The sequence below is a fragment of the Neofelis nebulosa genome, chromosome 11 (genome assembly GCF_028018385.1).
Source record: "Neofelis nebulosa isolate mNeoNeb1 chromosome 11, mNeoNeb1.pri, whole genome shotgun sequence".
NCBI lineage: Eukaryota > Metazoa > Chordata > Mammalia > Carnivora > Felidae > Neofelis > Neofelis nebulosa.
This window is the reverse complement of record NC_080792.1, coordinates 17,368,821-17,390,278: the sequence shown is the minus strand read 5'-3', so window position 1 is coordinate 17,390,278 and position 21,458 is coordinate 17,368,821. Positions and strand designations below refer to the sequence as shown.

The window sequence follows — 21,458 nt, the reverse complement described above, 5'->3', positions numbered from 1 at the left end:
AAACAATGACTCCCCATTCCCTTCTCCCCCGCAAGCCCTAGTAACCTCTATTCTACCCTCTGTCTCTGTGAATTTGTCTCTTTTAGGTACCTCGCATAATTAGAATCATGCAGTATTTATCCTTTCGTGACTGGTTTATTTCGCTTACGCGTCATGCTTTCTAACCTCATCCATGTTGTAACGTGTGTTAGAATTTCCTACCTTTTCAAGGCTGAATAATATTGTACTGCCTGTATACACCACATTTTGTATATCAGTGCATTTGTTAATGGACATTTGGACTGTCCGCCTTTTGGCTACTGTGAATAATGAGCCTATGAATCTGTTTGAGTCCTGCTTTCCATTCTTTTGGCTAGAGACCCAGAAGTGGGTGTGCTAGATCATGAGGTAATGGTAGGTCTAACTTTTTTCCGATTTCATTTTGATACAATGGATGCACAGCACTGTATAAGTTTAGGGTGTACAGCATAATGATCTCACATATATCAAATGATTATCACAAGAAGTTTAGTCAACATCCATCATCTCACACGGATGCAAAAGAAAAATACAAAACGCTTCACAAATCTGCGGCAATCCTTGCTCAGGGGCCATGTTCATTTTCTCTGTATTGGCCCGATTTCAGTGTAGGTTTATGCTTTTTGATGAACTGCCATGCCCTCGTGTGATTCTTAAGTATAGCCAACGATGAGAAACACCAGTGTTCCTCCCACATCCTTAGGAGAGTACAGATTGGCAGTTGGTAAATATTATCGAATGACTTCCTTCATAAATTGCATCGTAGCCCCAGGCAGTTGTTTTTGTCACAAAGTCAAAAGACTACTGGGTGGATTAATGGTACTCTTTTTGAAAACCCCAACCCCGACAGTCTCATGGCCGTGAGACCTAGCACCTCAACTGCTGTTCCCACCTTCAGCTGAACTGCGTCCCCCATAATTTGTTGGTAATGACCATTTGAATACAAGAGTTTCTGAATGATTTGCTTCGGAGGTCATGAATTAGAACTGCTTCGAGACTTTTCATATCACAATGCCATATCTATTATGACGCGTGAAATTATTTCTATCATCATACCAGCGCTCAGATACGTTTTCTCGAATAGAAAGGAAAGGTGGTGATATCAGCATGACATGTTGTATTCATAAAGCACTGCTAAACTATCTGTTGATAGTTGAACTCATCGGGGTTCAAAAGCAGCGGGATGAATGAATGGGGGCACAGAGGATTTTTAGGGCAGTGAAAACACTCTGTATGACACCATAATGGCGGATACATGTTATTATACGTTTGTCTAAATCCACAGAATGTACCACACCAAGAGTGAACTCTGATCTAAACTGTGGACTAAGGGTGATTATGTGTCAGGGAAGGTCCATCAGTTGTAACAAATGTACCACTCTGCTGCAGGATGATGATAAGGGGGGAGGTTGTGCATGTGTGGGAGCAGAGCGTATATGGGAACTCTCTTTTCCTTCCCCTCAGTTTTGCTGTGAATCTAAAACTGCCCCCTTCCACTCCCCCAAAAACAAGCCTTAATTAAAACTACCCTTTAACAGTATTTGGCACAGAGCCTGGCACAAGGTAGGCATCCAGTAAATATCCGTTAATGATTGAACGAATGAATGGATGAATCAAACCATCAATCAATCGATTCAGACAAGTACATGTTGTCTTTACCGTGGACGACTCATCATGATGGAAAGGTATGGAATACTATTACAACACCTAGTCACTATTTCAAAGTTGACATCAGAACGGGAAAATTCCCCTAACCCTTTGGGAGATGGCAACAAGAAGGGTCTGCGGTGGATGTAGAGAGCCTTATGTCTGACGGTGCACCGGGTGGGCTCAACACAGAGCTGAGTCAGAGGTCATGAGGGTTGCTGGTATGGAATAAGGGCGAAAGAGAAGGGATGCCATTTAAGTCACAAGACTCCTGTTTCCTTCCCCTCTGCTGTATACCGATCCCAACACCTGCAGGGCTTCTCCTACCCTGGGCCCTTGAAAACCTGTCCAGATATGAAATAACGTGTTGTTCCGGCATTTTTTAAAGGACCATCTAGACTCAAATTGTGTAAAGGAAAGGAAATCTATGAGTCAGTTTCCAGATTTGTATTTGCAAGATTACATCAATGAATTTCCATAGGAAGAAACCACAAGTTTCTTGCAGATTGCCTGGATTCACAAAGATGTACGTCACTTTCAACAAATGAGGAAGAACTCCTAAGCAGATCCTCTGAAGATGTGCGTGAACTTTTAAGGTGCGTTTAAAAGCCAGATCTCCACTCTCAATTTTTCTCTTACCTGTGTAAAATTGTGATGGCTGGCCTAGGAAAAGAAGCTGAATTGCTCTTTGTTAGTTTGTTCCCAAAATTACTGTGGCAATTTTGAGAGTACTAATACACCCTGCATCTACTTCTCCCAGACACTCCTTGTATGTATATATCAGCATCTCTAATTTAATTCTCGTAACATCATTTGAAGCAGGTGCTATTATCTGCCGCTCCTTACAGATGTAGAAATTGAAGCTGAAAGGTTAAGGAACTTGCCTAAAGTCACGTCACCAAGTGGCAGCATCAAGATTCAAATTCGGGGTTAATTCGGGGGCGCCTGGGTGGCTCAGTCGGTTGAGCACCCGACTTCGGCTCAGGTCCATGAGTTCAAGCCCCGCGTCAGGCTCTGTGCTGACAGCTCAGAGCCTGGAGCCTGCTTCGGATTCTGTGTCTCCCTCTCTCTCTGACCCTCCCCCGTTCATGCTCTGTCTCTCTCTGTCTCAAAAATAAAGAAACGTTAAAAAAATAAATTTAAGGGGCGCCTGGGTGGCTCAGTCGGTTAAGCACCGACTTCGGCTCAGGTCATGATCTCACGGTTTGTGGGTTCAAGCCCCGCTTCGGGCTCTGTGCTGACAGCTCAGACCCTGGAGCCTGCTTTGGATTCTGTGTCTCCCTCTCTCTTCCCCTCCCCCACTTGCGCTCTGTCTCTGTCTCTCAAAAATAAATAAACGTGAAAAAATTAAAAAAAAATTTTTTTTTTAAATTCGGGGTTAATTCTAAAGGCTCTGTTTTTCCTATTAGACCACTATGCTCCTTAAGAGAACCACAGGGGGTGAAATTACATATAAAAATATTAATGTTTGATTGGGAGGAGAAAAAGACCAATCATAAAATGTAATGTCAGTTCAAAGTAGAGGCTGAAGGGTGGCGCCTGGAATGACTGCATAGGTTATAAAACTGCAAGGCAGGAGGCCCCCTGGCTGGCTCAGTCCATACAGCACACAATTCCTGATCTCAGGATCAAGAGTTCAAGCCCCACATTGGGGGTGGGGCCTACTTTAAGGAAATAAAGTTTCCGCGTGTAAAACAGGGCCCAGTCTGGAGTGACATGAGGTAGGCAGTCCTCCTGGCCGGAGACGAGAAGCTGAGGAAGAGACGGGAGGGATTGACACCAGTCAGTATCTAGTTGAGCTGTATTGGATGAAGAAGCACCTGACCAAACTGGGAAGGTGTCTCAGTGGGTAAATAAGATACATGTGCATTTCACCCCTACGCACCTATGAGAAGCTGCATAAGCCACATCTTGCACACAGCAGACTTAGAAACAAGAAGTCTGTTGAGTCTCAACTAATAAAGACTAGACAGATAAAACCTCAAAGACTTGATTTCCCTAATTGGCACATGCAGCTAATAGACGCTCATAAGATATACGTTCAGTGTCTAAAAACAAAACAGGACAGCACTAGAAGTGATTGGGAGACTGACCAAGTCAAACTGAATGTGAAAGAAGCCTTTGCATTTGTAAGGATAATTGCTAGCATTTATGACCTACTCTGTGACAAGCCGAGTTAAGTGCTTTACATAGTAATCAACTCCTTGACTCTGATAACAACTCCATATATACCACGACATTTTCAGTCCCATTTTCACAGATGAGGCAGAGAATTATTAAGATGACGCAGAGAATTAAGTAACTTGTTCACGGTCATAAAAACTAGAATCGAGCAGATCTTTCTGGGTCTAAAAAGGTCGTGCACTTAGCCATTATACTGCATTCTGAACTCTGAATTTACACCGGATGAAAAAGTATAGTGACTGCTTGTGCTCAAATGTGATGGAGACTGTATGGAACAACTACGTAGCCAGAAGAAAGGGAGAATTTGGGTGCCCAAATTGCTATAAAACATCCTGGTGTCCTGTGTGATGAAAACATTAATGGCACCAGAAATCGGGCCAGGAAGCCTTGTGTACCTGGCGGGTTTCGTAAGTAGTTTGCTTGCTTTTGCCCCCAAACTATCCCGTAGTTGTCTGTGGGTGGCAGTCTGACTCGGAGGAAACCAGGCAATTCGTGCTAAAAACAATCATCTCCAAGATCTGCAGCCCAGTTTACAAAAAAAAAAAAGTCTGGGCACAGATTTCGAGCAAATTTCCTTTAGGTATCTGGACGTCTAGGAACCACTGCCCTTAGCCATGCCGTTCACATCAAAGCCTAAAACGGGGTCGCCAAGCGCGGGTGCCGGTAGCGCCGCCGGACACACGCAAGTCACCGAGTCAGCTGAGCGCGACCGGGGGTGGGGGGATGGGGGGCCGGCGATGGAGAGCCGCGTGCTTCCCTCTTCGGCGTGAGGCAATCCTCCTCCCACGGTCTCGGGAAGCCCCGACGTAGCAGGCTTCCTCGCCGGAGCGCAGCCGCCCGGGCGTAGCTCCTCCACCGCTTCCTCCCCCGGCTGCAACCACCCGACCCTCCCGGCTCAGGCCCGACTCCACCTCTCCGGCCTCGGTGCGCGCGCCGCCGCGAGCGGGCGGCGGCGGCGAGGGCAAAGGAGACGCGCGGGCGCGCGTACGCGCGCAGGGGGGCGGCCCCGCCCGAAGCCCCGCCCCCTCGGCACGGCCGGCGCGCCCCGCCGGCCCCGCTCCCCGAGGCAAACCTGTCTCGGCCGGGCGGGGAGCAGAGCTTCCTCCTCTGAGCGCGGTGCGTCGTCGCCCGATTTGTCCTTCCGCCCCTGCCTCCGCGGCGCCGGGGCCCGCGAGGGGGCGAGCGGAAGGTGCGCTGGAGCCGAGGCCCGCGATGCGGCCGGCGGGAGCCGCGGCCGTCGCGGGGTCGTCGGCGCGGGACGCGTCGCTGTGCGGGGAGCTGCTGCAGGCCCCGCCGCCCCCGGCCTCGCAGCCGCCTCCGGCCGCGCCCTCGGGCCCGCCGCTCCCCGCTCCGAGCGCGACCCTCAACCGTCTTCCGGAGCCGCTGCTGCGGAGGCTCAGCGGGAGCCTGGACCGAGCGCCCGAGGGCCGGGGCTGGAGGAGGCTGGCCGAGGTGGCGGGGAGTCGGGGGCGCCTCCGGCTCAGGTGAGGGACGAGGGCGCGGGGGGCGTGGGGACAGGGGCGGGGTCACGCGGGGCGGGCTGGGGCCGGGGGCGCGCGGGGGAGCGAGCGGGCACGCGAGTTGGGGTGGGGGCCGCCGCTCCGGGCGCTGGGGTGCGGCAGGGGTCGCCCGCGTGGAGGGGGCGCAGAGGAGAGATCTCTCGGTCGGGAAAGTCGTGGGAATGCCAGAGACTGGAGGTTGGACCCTCCTCCCCTTGAGCTGAAAGGGAGAAGTGGAGATCGACCGGGGGGGGGGGGGGGCGGGTTGGAGAGGAGGAAATCTGTCTGGAAACCACTAGGATGGGGCAGTCATTCCAGAGGACTTAACAGACAAAAGAACGGGATACGGGCACAGACCTGGAAGACCTAAGGAAGGTTAGGAAGGAGAAGTGCAGGTCAAGAGATAATGAGAGCGAGGGGATCGGGTGCAGGATTTGGAAGTTTTTATAATAGGGAGAGTGATGGTGGGAAAGACTGAAACTAAACTCCCCACCTTCCTCCAAACCAACTTAACCGGGTTCTCTTCTTCACTTCGCCATGAACACTGAGCTAGAAGTAAAACTATTTTCCTCTCACCAGGCTTGAAACTGCGAACTCTTGGTCTCAGGACTTCTTTACACTCTCAAGAATGATTGAGGACCCCAGGGAGTTTTTAATGTGGATTCTATCCATTATATACATGTGCTGTGCACTGATATTTACCGTATCAAAAAGTAAAAGTAAGAAACGTTAAAAGTATTTGAACTTATTTGAAAAGGATAGCCCATTCTACATGGTAGCAGAAATTACATGTTTCTGGGGGCGCCTGGGTGGCTCTTAATATCGGCTCAGGTCGTGATCTCACCTGGGATCGAGCCCCCCACCCCCCACCCCCCCACCCCCCGTTGGGCACTGTGCTGATAGTGCAGAGCCTGCTTGGACTTCTCTCTCTCTCTCCCTCTCTCTCTGTCTCTCTCCAAAATTAATAAATAAGCATTTTTTTAAATTACATGTTTTTGTGAAAAAACAGAGTTTTCAAAACCAAAAAAAAAAATTAGAAAAGTGGCGTTGTTTTACATTTTGAAGATCTGTGCCTTAACTGCAGAGAACTGGCTTTTCTCTGCTTCTGCATTGGGTCTGTTGCACTGTCGCAGGTCACGTTACACCGGGTACTCCAATGTACGCTTTCTCAGAGAGTGAGCGAAAATGCTAAGTCTCATCTTAGTGTCGCTGTGAAAAACCATTTTGATCCTGTGGACCCTGTGACTGCACTAGGAACTACACTGGGGATGCCCAGACCATACTTAGAACCGCCCCTCTCTACCATCGTTAGGATTTTGGTCTGCCTTTGAACCCCTTAGAAGTTTTGTTTTGTTTTGTTTTTACCTTGTATAACTAAACTTTGTCTGGTACGGTTATTTGCACCATTTCTTCTGAACTCCTTGAGAACAGGAGGCATCACTTAAGATTCTGTGTGTTATGCATACAACCTGTCTTAGACACGACAAATGCTTTTGAAGTGAGAGGGGAATCATTCATTCAGAATTATGCTTATCGAGTGCCTATTTGCTGGAAGTTCCAGAAGATAAAAAGATGGCAAATATTTAGTTCCTATTCACAAAGACTTCTATAGCAGTGGACTGTTACTCTGGGACATTCACAAATAACACGTTAAGTGCTGTGTTGGGTGTGGATAATAATAACAGTGGGCTTTTATCATTTATTGATCACTTAGTGTATACCAATGCACGAAGTATTTACATACATTATCTACTTTAACTCTCACAACGACCTCAAGTTTCAGAGTTTGGGGTTAAACCAGAGTCATGAGGGTTTAGGATTCTTTGGCCACAGAGTGGAGTAGTGATGTGAGGTTGGAATTAAGAAGTGGTAAACTTGTGGGGCGCCTGGTGGCTCAGTCAGTTAAGCGTCCGGCTTCAGGTCAGGTCACGATCTCGCAGTTCATGAGTTCGAGCCCCGCATCAGACTCTGTGTTGAAAGTTTAGAGCCTGGAGCCTGCTTCGGGTTCTGTGTCTCCCTCTCTCTCTCTCTGCCCCTCCCCTGCTCATTCTCCCTCTCTCTCCCTTTCTCTCCGTCTCTCTCAAAAATAAACATTGAAAATTAAAAAAAAAAAGTGGTAAACTTGCAAAATTGAGACAGATGGCACAATTTTTTTTTCTGTTCTAGGGAAAAAGCAAACATGCTTCTTTTAGGGAGAGGGGACTATGCAAAGAAAATCCAAAATACTGTTATGCTAGGTCCATAGATTGCTGAATTTCTAGACTTAACAATGCAAAAAGTTGTCTTCCTTGGGGGTCAGATCATCAGATCTGTGATTGGTTAGTTTGTGATTAGTACTCTCGTTAGGGAAGGCTCTGGGTTTTCCTGAGGACCTGGGAGTGAGGACTCCTAATTTGGCAGTGGAGGAAAGAAAAGGAAGGAAGAAGGCCCTGCCACCACCGAGGAAGTGTGGATGCCCGACTTCAGGTGCCCAGTGTACGCCCCCCCCACCCTGAGCCCCAAGCCTTCAGTCAGGTTTTGCTGATGACTCCAGAGTGGTTTGCTTGACAAAGTAACAGGAAAGTTTGAGGCCACATCTCTGGTGAGGGTGGTGTAGACAGAAGGGCCATAGCCTCACAAGATGTGACAAGCAACAAAGGGCGTGCGTTCGTGGAATCTGACAGTTCTGGGGTGCGAAGGCTGAAACGAAATTGGTGGGGTTTCACCAGCCTTCCTGGAGGGTGAAGATTAGCTCAGAGTAGGTGAGTGGTGGTCGGAAGTGGGGGCGGCCCTGCAGGTTAGAAAACTGGGGAACATTGGGGGCCCCCGGGTGGCTCAGTTGGGTAAGCATCCGACTGCCGCTCAGGTCATGATGTCACAGCTCGTGAGCTCGAGCCCTGCCCCAGGCTGGCTGATGTCAGCGCAGGGCCCGCTTCAGATTCTCTGCCCCCCTCTCTCTCTGCCTCTTCCCTGCTCATGCTCTCTCTATCAAAAATAAATGAATATTAAAAAAAAGAAAGAAAGAAAACTGGGGAACATTAACGTCATATACCTACTAAAATTTGAACCACATTGACATAACAGAAAGTTAGCAATGGGAGCTTCGGGGGCTGGAGAGGAGCAGAGGAGGGGGCCAGGTAAGCTGGTAATGTTTACTCTGTGTAAGACAAGTTATTTCAGAGTAATTTCATACTGTTGATCGAAGAGCACCTAGATTGCACAAAGTCCCCGAGGTATTTTCCTCTAGTGTCAGAGGGAGGAATTGAAGCGTGAGGGTGGGTGCAAGTGGATAACAGTTCCCGTGAGGATGTGGGCCTTTCCCTAGAATCTTCAAAGGCCGCCTGTTGTTTGTTTTCACTTTTTTCTCACTCTATACGTGTCTCCTGAAACCAGATGAGCATTTAATAAGTAAACCACAAGAGTCCGTTCTGAACTGTCCATCAGGGATCAGGAGTCATTGTAAGTGTTTTCATTTGATTGTGGGTGACCCAGAATCAATCTTGGCCTATAATTCAGTTCCCCACAACCGTGTGCGTATGGGAATCCCCTAAACACAAACCCGGCCCTAATGCCCTTCCAAACCCACCTGATACTGGACAGCCTTTGCTGTCGGCGGAGACAGGTGCAGGTTCTGAGTGTCCAGCCCAGGCTACATAAATTGTGTGGTGGCCTGGAACATCGAGGCGCCAGAGGTGACACAGCTCCCAGGAGGCTCCGACGCTGCACACGTGCTGTGCAGGAGGGAGCTTAGGACGGGGGCGGTGGGACGGGGACCAAGGAAAACCAACACAGAAGGCGCTCCTTAGCCCCAGACCTCTGTCCTCACTCAGTTCACGAGAGGCCTGAGAACACGTGTGAGAAGCCGAAACCAGAGATCTCCTCCCGTTTCTGTCTCTTCGGCCTGTCTCTTCGGTGTCTGAAATTCGGAGTGCTTTAGGAGTCAGGCTTCGTATCTCTTTACCTACACGTCTTCACCTAATCCCCTTCTTGGTTTGTCCTTAAGTCTCATGACGATACAGACTTAGGTGGATGACTCTTCGTTCGCATCTTCAGTCCATGTCTTTGCTTTGAACCCCCCGGATTCCTACGTGTACGTGCCTATTTTCCGCCTCCTCTTGAATGACTAACAGATATCTTATCTGAAACGTAACATGTCCAAAACTCAGCGTGTCTTCCCCAGCAAAACTCTCTCTCGTGCAGGTTTCTTCATCTCAGTAAATGGCAGCCACAGCCCTCCCATTACTCAGGCCCCATACTTCACAGTTATTCTTTTTTTTTTTTTTTTTAGATGTCTATTTTTAAGAGCGAGAGAGAGCATATGTAGGGGAGGGGCAGAGAGAGAGGGAGACACAGAATCTGAAGCAGGCTCCAGGCTCTGAGCTGTCAGCAGAGTCCAATGCGGGGCTTGAACCCACAGACCGTGAGATCATGACCTGAGCCGAAGTCAGCTCAACCGACGGAGCCACCCAGGCGCCCCACGTCCCCACGTCACGGTTATTCTTGACTCCACTTTCACACCACATCCATTTTGGCAGCAGCCCTCAGCCAGTGCACCTTCAGTGTGCATCTAGAATCCAGCCTCCGCGGCTCCGGCACTGGGCCAAGCCACCGTCATCTCTCCGCCGGTTCATTCCAATAGCTGCCTAACTTCTACTCTGCCCCCACCCCCGGGTGATTCTCAGCATAGCAGTAAGAATTATTCTTTTAAGACATTCGGTCGGGTCTTACCCTTCCTCTGCTCAAAACCCTTCCATTGCTTTTCTAGTTTGGTGTAAAAACACCATTTGTTTACCAGTTAGCTCTTAGACCTTGTTGTCTTCCTCCCTTTCTCCACTGTCGGTGCACCTGCTTTCTTGCTTTTTGCTTGAACGCAGTAGGATCTTTGCACTTGCTCTTTACTCAGCATGAGATGGTCTCCACGGGTGAAATGTATGACTTGCTCTTTACGTCTTCACGTGTTTGCTTACGAGTTACCTCCTTCAGTGAGGTCTTCTCTGATCACATTATTTAAAATTACTCTGTGCATCTGCTTTGCTTTGTTTTTCTCCAGAGCACCTATGACCTTTGGATGGACACACACACACACACACACACACACACACCCCTCCGTTTGTCTGCCTTTGCGGGTATACATGTATATCTCCTCCTGTAGAAAAACCCAAGACGTTAAGGGAATTTTGTCTTGTTTGCTACCATATCCTCAATACCTAGGAAAAATGGCTGGCCTATTTTAGGTGATTAATAAGTAGTTGTTGAATTAATGAATAAAGATTCCAAACAGTAAATGTTCCAAGAAGAGAAGCAAAGGAACATAAAAGCAATGCACGGTTCGTACCCTAAGGGATGTAAAATGTGTTTTGTTTGACTATATATTTTTTGAAGTGAAGGTAAATATAAATATTTTTAAAAGCAAAACCCTTGGGGCACCTGGGTGGCTCAGTCGGTTGGGCGTCCGACTTCAGCTCAGGTCATGATCTCATAGCTCGTGGGTTCGAGCCCCGCGTCGGGCTCTGTGCCAACAGCTCAGAGCCTGGAGCCCGCTTCAGATTCTGTGTCTCCCTCTCTCTCTGCCCCTCCCTTGCTCATGCTCTGTCTCTCTCTGTCTCAAAAATAAAAAAAAAAACCAAACAAACAAAAAAGCAAAACCCACTTGTTTCAGTAATAGTCTTTTTTTTTTAATATTTATTTATTTTGCAAGGGAGAGTGAGAGCCCGCTGTCGATGCAGAGCCTAACATGGGGCTCGAACTCACGAACTGTGAAATGAACTGAGCCGAAATCAAGAGTCACCACGCTTAACTGACTGAACCACCCAGGCACCCCTAAAAACAGCCCATTTGTTTCAGTAATAGTCTTTTAACTTAAATGAGAAATTCCAAATTAGGGTTGGCAGAAACCACTACAAAGCACAGTCTTTACGGGAATGTAACTAAAAAAGGAAAGACGTAAAGGCTGGATGTGTATAAGCATCCTCTCTGCTGAAAGCCAGTGCCCATGCGGAAAATCAGTAAAAAAGGAAAGGAGATACAGAATCTTGTTTTTCTCCTGTGCCTCTTGTATTGGAAATTTTTGTCTACTTCAGTTTTACCTTTCTTCATTTGGAAGAAAGACGTCAAACTGTTTCTCATTTTTTTCTATATCAGCATAAATATTAAAGCATTACCTGGTTACATTTGGTGAGATATACCAGATTCTGATAACCTCTCTGAATCATAAAAAAAAAAAATTATATTTAGCTTGCAGCATCCTTGTTTTTATAAATCTCATATTCTAATTATCTCAAAAAAAATTGGTGATCCTTAAGCTATCTCTAATACTGGTTCCTCGACTTGGACATTACAGGGACTAACAAAAGAAAATTTCCTAAAATGGAGGACCAGTGGGTATCTGCAGCTTTTGTTGTTTCTATTGTTATAGTCACCATTCTTCCATAAAAGAAAAGACACTTGAACACTGAAAAATAGGAAAGACCATCTTAAAGACAAAAAGACAGTCTTAGCGTCCTTTTTTTTTTATTTAAAAAAATTTTTTTTAACGTTTATTTATTTTTGAGACAGAGAGAGACAGAGCATGAACGGGGGAGGGTCAGAGAGAGGGAGACATAGAATCGGAAGCAGGCTCCAGGCTCCGAGCTGTCAGCACAGAGCCCGACGCGGGGCTCGAACTCACGGACCGCGAGATCATGACCTGAGCCGAAGTCGGCCGCTTAACTGACTGAGCCACCCAGGCGGCCCTTAGCGTCCTTATTTTTATCATTTTACCATGGGCTTCAGATTGGGCTGCCACTGGTCTATGGTCCAGAATTTGGGAACAGTTAACCTATATTATGATGAGTCACATTTAACAAAAATCGAGTATTGAATGTATTCATTTAACTGAGACACTTGGAAAAGAATGGTGAATATAGAGACAGGAGGCCTTGAAGGACATGATCAGGTTACCAAACTAGGAACTACTCAAAAACATTTTTTTTTAATTTCTCTTCATGTTTATTTGTTTTTGAGACAGAGAGAGACAGAGCATGAACGGGGGAGGGTCAGAGAGAGGGGGAGACACAGAATCCGAAGCAGGCTCCAGGCTCTGAGCTGTCGGCACAGAGCCTGACGTGGCCTCGAACTCACAAACCGTGAGATCATGACCTGAGCCGAAGTCGAACACTTAACTGACTGAGCCACCCAGGCACCCCTCGAAAACATTTTTAAGGAAAAGCTAAAACAGTTTCAGAAATTAGCATGATTAGGAAATTAATATTCTTTTAATATCCCCGTATTTTTATTGCATAAGAAAAGCTCACTTTTATTGTGTTATTTGCCACACACTAAGCGCTTGGGGCATGGATTATCTAATTCTAACAATCCTATGAGGTGGATGATACTGCCAGTGAAATTATTTTGGTTGGATACATTTTTTTTTCTAAATTTGTGAGATTACCAACTTCACTGCAGAATTATAAATCTTGAGTGACCATTACACAAATGCTCTGGTGACCTTTTAATAAAAGCGATCAAAATGAATATGGAATAAGGTTATTCCAAGTCATATGAAAACTTGCAGACCTGGCACCTGCCACAGCTTTAATACTGTTACCCCTTCCATCTCTCTAGCTTCCAGCCTTTCTAGTTACGATTCAAATTCACTCAGTAATCATTCAGTTATGAGCGACTAATACGGGCACAACAGGTTTTAGGTATCGAGGGGTTAAAAATGTAGGGTTTCTGTTGTCAAGGAGTTCGGTGACCCAGTTAGGTACAGAAGACATGGATATGAAAGAAAAGCTCGTGGTTTTAAGGCAAAATGGTGCCAACTGAGACGTAGAGAATCGGGGTCTGCAAACAATGACCCGAGAGCCAGACTTGCACCACTACCGGTTTATGAGCTAAGAATGGTTTTTATATTTGAAAAATTGCAAAGCAAAAGACAAGGAAGAAGAACACGCAGTGGACCGTATGGCCCATAAAGCCTAAAATATTTACTCTCTGCCACGTGACACAAGTTTGCGAACCTTTGGTATACGAGAAGAGCACCCTCAGGAGACCGTGTCTAAAGTGTATTTGGAGGACTTGTGTGGTCTGGGCAATCTCACATAGAAGCGAGAGGTACTGGACTTTCATTTAAACTGGTAGGGAAGAGAAAGGTCTCTCTGAAGGTGTGTGAAGTGCGAATTCTACAGACTATCATGGAGATTACCCAAAGGCTTTGGTTGGCCTTTGTTGTTGGTCACGTCTCTTTGGGAAGATTATTGGGGGTTTTTTGTTGTTTTGTTTGGTTTTACTTTATTGTTTTTCTTCTCTTGCATGTTTCATACTTGTGCTTTCCCTTCCTATGAAATGGTTGAAGTCTGTACTCCTTGTCCCATTATTTCTGGCCTTGTACAGTCTGGTCTTAAGCTTTCTAACCTTGTATACACCTACTGAATACAATGACATTGAAAAAGAAATGGCATGTGTACGTTAAATGGTGATACTAAAAAGAAATCGTTTTAACAAAAGGACGAGACCTAAAGATTCTTTAGAGGTCAGCAAACTTTTTGTATAAGGAGCTAAATATAAATAGCACACGTGTTCAGCTTTGCAGACCAGCTACTCACGTCTGCTGTTGTAACAGGAAAGCAGCCATCCACGTTTGTAAAGGTATGTGTGAGGGAGCATAACTGTATTCCAACAAAACTGTTTACAAAATCAAGTGGCTGGGTGGGTTTGGCCCTTAGACCAGAGTTTGTCTTCCTCCTGCGATAGGGTATTTCTAGGTGCTTAGAAGTACTGTACTTTGAACGTCAGTAGCACTGATAGTCTTTTAAAAATTGTTGATAAAATGAGCACACATAGTGAAAATTCGACAATACAAAAGGTTCATAGTGAAAAGCGAATCGTCCAGCTTTGAGCTCTGCTGCACTGGCTCCCCTCTGTAGGACAATCCCAACTACGAGTTTCTTGCCCATCTTTTCAAAGTTAACTCTACATATAAGAAAAACACATATTAATAAAAATGGTATCATGCAGAAAATACATTGTTCTGTATCTTTATTCGCACGATCACACACACAAGGACACCACTTTGCTAATATAAAATACCATATGTTAAGTTTTTTCCATTTTTCAAGATGTCTCAAAGATCTGTGCCTCTTTCTTGGGTCATATTACACTTTATAAAAAGTGCAAGAAAGAGTAGAGAAGTGTATCTGATCTTTTTATTCCCTGTTCCCAAATTAAAGTAAAAGTTTTGGTCAGTATCAAAGCTAATTTCTCTCGCTTCCTGTTTAAAGAGTTCTCTCATCTTCTTTTTTTTTTTTTAATCTTTTTTTCAAAAATTTTTTTGAATGTTTATTTATTTTTGAGAGAGAGACAGAGCATGAGCAGGGAAGGGGCAGAGAGAGAGGGAGACACAGAATCCGAAGTAGGCTCCAGGCTCCAAGCTGTCAGCCCAGAGCCCGACGCGGGGCTCGAACCCACGGATCGTGAGATCATGACCTGAGCCGAAGTCGGACGCTTAACTGACTGAGCTACCCAGGTGCCCCTGATCTTCTGATTTAGTAGTCATGGGAGCTGATCTGGAGAAGAGCATAAAGAGGAATCCCCTATGAAGGCAGAAGGAGGAGGAAAGGACAGTAGCATTCATAATGTAAATAACTTTTCACTACTCAGCGACTCACAGCTTATTCCCTATAACACCTGCAGTCATGCCAAACATATAGCAGGCATATCAAGTTGGAGAAAGTTGTTGACTTGAATTAAATCTGTCGTTTGCAGCTGTCTGGACTTGGAGCAGTGTTCTCTTAAGGTCTTGGAGCCTGAAGGAAGCCCAAGCCTATGTTTACTGAAGCTAATGGGTGAGAAAGGTTGTACGGTCACAGAACTGAGTGACTTCCTGCAGGCTATGGAGCACACCGAAGTTCTTCTGCTTCTCAGCCCCCCAGGTAGGTTCTTCTCCTAGCGTATTCTCCAGGAGTTTGTGGAGGCAGACTTAGAGGAAAATATCTCATTTGACAATGAATTGTGTTAAATGGTTTTGGAAAATGTAAACGTTTGGAGCCTCATTTTCTCCCCCAGGTTGAGACTAAAGAACACACAAAAAGCAAATATAACACAGAAACATCGATTTGATTGTGGTTCAAAAACATCAACTAGATAGAAGACATTTTGGGGACAAGTAAAACAATTTGGATTTAACATGCATGTTAGATATTAGGGAATCATCATGTGATAATGGCGGTGTAGTTCTGTAGAAGAATGTCTTTATTCCAAGGAGATGCATGCTAACGTATTTAGAGGATGGGGCGCCTGGCTGGCTTAGTTGGTAGAGATGAGACTCTTGATCTCAGGGTTCAAGCCCCACGTTGGGTGTGGAGCCTACTTAAAAAAAATTGTGACGTATTTAGGAGTAAGATTTCTGTAATTTATGTTGAAATAGTGCAGCCAAGGGTAAGTCAGTAGAGGCTGTGACTCTTGATTTTGGAATCACAAGTTCAAGCCCCACATTGGAGGTAGAGATTATTTAAAAAAAAAAAAAAAAAACAAGAAAGAGATAGTGCAGCCAAAAAAATAAATAAATACGTATTTATTGATATGCGTGTATGTATATGAGGGAGATAAAGCAAATATGACAGATGTTTAGTGTTTAAGTATTTTGCTAACATGATGCGTTTGAATTGTTGATCGACTCATCCATGGTTTTTTTTTCCTGAATATACCAATATTGAGTGAGACTGCTTCCTTCCAGGGTCAGGTGTGAGGAATAGGAAAAGCCCCCCCCTCCCCTACAACTGCACATGGAGTCGGTCCTGGGCAGGCAAGTCAGGCAGGAGAGACCACGTGATCTAAGTCACCTGATGGCAGCGGCACCGCAGACCTTCCTTCCCAGGGGTCCAGTTTGCCACTACGGGTCCCACTAGAAGCAGAGAAGCCGGTAGAAGATTAGTAGGGCCATGGGTTAAGGACTTGTGCTCTCTGTTTACGTGGTCTTGACATATGCAATTTTTACTACGTAGCCAGGTTACTTGTGAAAATATTTTTAACTTAACACAATTCAGATCTTACTGTTTACTTAGTTCTGAGGTTCGGGAATTGGGGACACACGGCAGTGGTAGTTCTGTTTACCAGAAACCCCAACTCAGCTCGGCGTAATAAAGGGAATAAATTCTCACTGAAAAGTCTTGAAGCAGGTTGGGCTTCAAGAGAGGCCAGAGACAGTGTTTTCAAGGAATCGGTTTGTTTTCATCTTTGCCCTTCCTTTCTTGTTATTGGCTTCCTTCCAAGAGTGACTTTCTGCATAGTTGCAGGGTGCCTACTGATTGTTCCTTGCACTCATCTGTGTCCCGGCAGCAATCACAAGATTGATTCTAGTTAACTCCTTTTGATGACATGCCTGTTCCTCCCAGGAGGGATGGGGCGGAAATAACCCCTGCTAATGCAGCCCGCATCTCAGTGACATTGTCTGTCACCAGTGGGTGAACTTCTTCGTGAGGCGACATTTGTTAACTTTTATATCCCCTGTGCCTTGACTAGGACTCAGACGTTGTGACGATTGAAATCTGCCAGTCTGGGGCACTCAGTTAGCTTCTAAGTTCTCGTACTTGATACAATACCATAGCGGGGCCTCCGAAAACGCAAGAAACCTCTCCAGGAAGTAAATACAACTTTTAGATCTCGTTATCTTTTTCAATAATCACACTTAATTTCTCTGACTCTTGGTTGCCAAGTCTGTAAAATGAGAGTAAGTGTTCTCTCCCTGGCGGACCTGCAAGAGTGGTGTGGAATAATGTCGCCTCGAGCTGCCTCCCCACCACCACCACAGAGGCCTCCCATCTCGTGACTTCTGCTGGATCACTGGCCTGAGATCTCGGGTTTCCGAGTTTTTGAAGTTTCCATGCGTGAAGCTGGGCTTTACTGAACTTGAGTCACATACTTATTTATGTGTAACGACCTGCCCGAAATTTTTTACAATATTTTAGATTTTGACTCTTGACAACCCAGCAGGGAATGCAGAGCCGACCTGACAAGCATCAGTTGTCTCCCCTGCTTTTGACAGGTCCGTTTCTGCTCTCTGTGTTTTTCTCCAAATGGTAGGATTAGCCCATTACTAGGAGTGTTCCTCTGTGCAGATCATTCTGATATTTGGCCTACAAGCTTTTTGAGAGTTATCCCCTGGGACTTTCTTGCATTTGAGGGGAGAACGGGCAAAGGAAAGCAGTTTCTATGTTAACATTTTTATGTTAACACTTGTGCACTGTTTCTGTGAAGTTTTATGTCATATTAGCCGTATAGTATCCATTGGGAATCAGCTGTTACTTGAATATTAAGTATTGATTTAAGAGGACATATTTTAGGATCTGAATAATACTCAATAATTTCAGGAAGAAATAACTTATTGTTAGCTTTCTATGTACATTTTACGTGAATAATCTAAAGCTATATTTGCAGGGGCGCCTGGGTGGCTCAGTCGGTTGAGCGTCCGACTTCGGCTCAGGTCATGATCTCACAGCTCGTGAGTTTGAGCCCTGCGTCGGGCTGTGCTGACAGCTCGGAGCCTGCAGCCTGCTTCAGATTCTGTGCCTCCCTGTCTCTCTGCCCCAACCCACTCGCATTCTGTCTCTGTCTCTCTCAAAAATAAATAAACATTAAAAAAATTTTTTTTTAAATAAGTAGAAAATAAAACTATATTTGCAGATACCAGAATAAAGAGATGTAAGAATTACAGAGAGGGGCGCCTGGGCGGTTCAGTTAGTTGAGCGTCCAGCTCTTGGTTTTAGCTCAGGTCATGATCTCACAGCTTGTGAGATCGAGCTCCGCATCAGGCTCCACGCTGACAGCATGGAGTCTGCTTGGGATTCTCTCTCTCCCTCTCTCTCTCCCTCTTCTCCCCACCCCCAAATAAATAAATTTTTAAAAAAATAATTATAGAGACAGTTTTAGTATTTTAATAAGGATATTGAGAATAAAAAATATTGTAATTAAGAAGGAAAGCTTTGATACAATCCACTTAATTGGGGATTTTACTCATTCGTTCAGTAAACAGTGTATCGTATGATACTGTGCACCAGTACCTTTACCATTCCAGGCGTTGTACTTGGTGCCGTGATTCACAGATAATTAAAACCAAAGTTCTTGCCTAGGAAAGGTTCATAGTCTAACAGGAAAAACAAAGCTGTCAATGATCACGTCCTCCACAGTTGTAAAAACAAGTGCATATAGAGCAAGTCTTATCTGATCTTCAGTTTTTCCTTTTCAGTGTATTCCTGTATCTTGGTGAAAAAACAAAATAAATAGATCCTCGTATTTTCTCTCTTTTCTGTGGTGAGGTAGTTTCTTACTACCACAGAAAGTCCAGTGACTTGTCTCCATAGAGAAGTCTGCTTTTGGTGAGTAGGGTGACTTCTGTCCAAGATGCTTTGAACCTCTGAACAGACCTTTCAGACCTAAATGCAGAAATAAGAGGAAACTTAGGTTCATTTGAGTCTTATTTTGCCACATTCCATTCCAGTTTGTGAACCGACAGCCAGAGATAGCCATAGGAGAGGGCTGTAATAAGGAGTTTCTCTCTTTTTCTGAGAAGCTGGGTTTCTTTTACGTATTTGTTTTGGTAGCCAAGAAGTAGCTGGGGCAGACGTCCCCCTGCCTCTAACTGGAACGATCCCTTGACTAGGAGCCAAGCTCAATGGCCCCTCACTGAGCATGGGGTCGAAGCCAAGGGTAACTCACCCCTAACTTCGTGCTCTCCATGGGCTCTGACACCTAGTATATTTTCTGAAGGATCCCCGTAGGATTGAGGTTTACCCTCTTCTGCTTTGTTTCTAATTGGGCTTTTTTTTTTTTTCTCTCTAACTGGGCTTTTTCACAGCACGTGGATTGGCTAGCTGCTCCCCACTCCCAGTTTACCTGGCCTGTCCCTTATGTTAGAAAAATTGCATACGGTTTTTATGTGTGGATGGTGCCCGTCCCCATTTCCCAGCACTCATTGCTTCCCTATTTTATTCCCTTGCTCATCTCACTGGGAACTGGAGGGGAGTGGGAGCGTTGAGTGGGTGCTGACATTGTTTGAACCATAGCTCCCATAATGGTTTTTTAGACCATTTTTTTAGACCTTTATTTTCTCATTAAAGGACCCAAAACCCTGACTCCAAGGGACCAGTATTGGCATCTGTATCCTTTGCAAATACTGAACCTAGATGTGCAGTTGAAGATGTGTGTGTCTTCTGTTGTAAGCGAAAACATGTTGAGTAGATTTATAGGCCCCATCAGTTATGCAGTTCTGTAGATCACAAAATGGCTGCCAAGGAAGTGATGCCCTGACCCAGAATTTGTTAAGCAGAGCCTCGACGATAGGGGATGGTTAGAGAGAACGAATGTTGTCTACATGGGTTTCATCAGATGAATCCCAGATTTCACTCTCTGTACGTATCGGACAGCTCTGGCTGAGATCTCTTCAGTGGCGTCTTTTCCATTTGGCCCACACCTTTTTTAGTTCACATCACTTCACTTTTTTTTTTTTTTAAATGCCTTTTAGCACACTTAACTGTTAGTTTCTGATATCAAAATTTTATGTTTTATTATTCTTACTGTCTTTAAGACAGGAGCCAAGGTGGTTGACTGTTATTCACTCATTTGCAAAATACCTTTAGTTCAGAATCATCTTATCTTTATAGTTCTGTGAAGGAACAGAACTGTGCTGTTACGAACATTTAAATTTTAATTGTGAGCACGTATTTATGTGGGAAGTAAGATTTCCAGTGGTTATCACTTAGCCCGAGTCACAGTTATTGACAAAAGTAGATTAAAGCCCAGGTCTGCTGACCTCAACCTGGACTCAGTGTCATTTCTCTCATGGCTAGGAAATTTCTGTGCTATTTGAGAAGCTTGGTGATGAATTATTACCCCAGTTGCCACTTTGACCCATGGACGGCAATTTTCTGTCCTTGCCAAAGTAAAAAACACTGCTACTACATCTCATAAGGGACTTTCCGTGTTTCGGGAGTGACCGAAGTTTCTGAAAGGAAAATACCAAGAAGCAAAAAGAGGCGACAGCGGTATGGATGGGAATAAAGATAAGGGAGAAGGGTAGAAAGGTAGAAAGGCAGTGGTGAGGTCTGAAAGAATGTGTGTCTGTGCCAAGGTTTCCAGGGTCAGTAGCCGATGTGGGAGAAGAAGGGGTATGATGAGGGGACGAGGTTTAGCCAGCGTAGGTGCAAATGTACCCTGACTTGTAAGGGGGACATATATGGACTTGCTGTGGTTGTGTCGGGGGGAGGTCAGTGGAGGAAGAGAAATGGGATTTATTCTGGGATAATACGAGGAGGCACTTTTCAATGATAGCTTAGAAATTCTTAGAATAACTTGGAGGAAGAGTTTTGGATAGAAGCTGATGGAAAGAAATTTTTGGTTCATGGTCTCTGAAAACAGACGGATTGTAGTGTATACAGTACTTGTAGAAGTTCCCGGAACAGCTGTTTGTAAATTGCATCAGTATTTAAATGCATCTCAAGAGACACTAGCCTAAAGGAAAGCTATCGTGAATCTTCCTGTCACCATAGGGAATCACCCTAATTGATGTTTTGCAATTCCAGCAGGGTTTTGAGTTTTCTTGGTCAGTATCACGAATCTGTGATCTACACAGGTTTGTGTTGAATGCACGATCCCCGTGTTCCATCGTACCTGGTTCAGACTCTTCCCGGCTTACAGGAAATCAAGTAACCTCTTTGACTTCTTTGCAGATGTTATCTGAAAATAGACTTGTTTGCCAGGAAGCTGTGTATTCGCGCTTTCAAATAGAACTTTCATTTGTTTGCCGTGGTACACCCTGCGTAGCCCTATGCCATCTTCCCTCCTTACCTTTGTTCAGCACCTTCTGACTAGTGGGCGCTGCGCGAGGGTGGTTACAGGTTGACCATGGTTCCCTGCCGCACAACACTACGTGGGAGGAAGGAAATTTGTGTGGTTAAGGCATGGGAGGTATTGTGACTTCTTGTCTTTACTACTCACCAAGGGCAGTTTCCAGATCACGTGGTGCCTTTCAGTTCTCAGTCTTTGAAGCATGAAGTAATAAATACATGTCTTTATTTGCTTTGCTTGTTGAAGACTAGACTACTGAAATTGGTGGGACAGGACAGATGTATAAGCTGAGTTTGAGTGTACATTAAAAAT

General features: G+C 45.3%; 1 protein-coding gene and 1 non-coding gene across 4 annotated transcripts in view; one reads left to right on the top strand and one right to left on the bottom strand.

Moving 5' to 3' along the window:
• Positions 1-543: 543 nt before the first annotated feature.
• Positions 544-650, bottom strand: LOC131490648 (U6 spliceosomal RNA). The gene has a single exon (XR_009251163.1). It is a non-coding gene; the product is annotated as a U6 spliceosomal RNA (small nuclear RNA).
• Positions 651-4,893: 4,243 nt separating this feature from the next.
• The window catches only part of MALT1 (MALT1 paracaspase), a 62,253-nt gene continuing 45,688 nt past the window's right edge, over positions 4,894-21,458 (top strand). For 2 of the 3 annotated variants that reach the window (XM_058691949.1, XM_058691948.1), the window contains exons 1-2: positions 4,895-5,333; positions 15,072-15,238. In XM_058691949.1, the coding sequence (XP_058547932.1) occupies positions 5,062-5,333; positions 15,072-15,238 (439 nt within the window). In that variant the 5' untranslated portion in view covers positions 4,895-5,061. Of the gene's footprint in view, positions 5,334-15,071; positions 15,239-21,458 lie in introns of all 3 variants that reach the window. The other variant, XM_058691947.1, reaches the window with a different exon arrangement.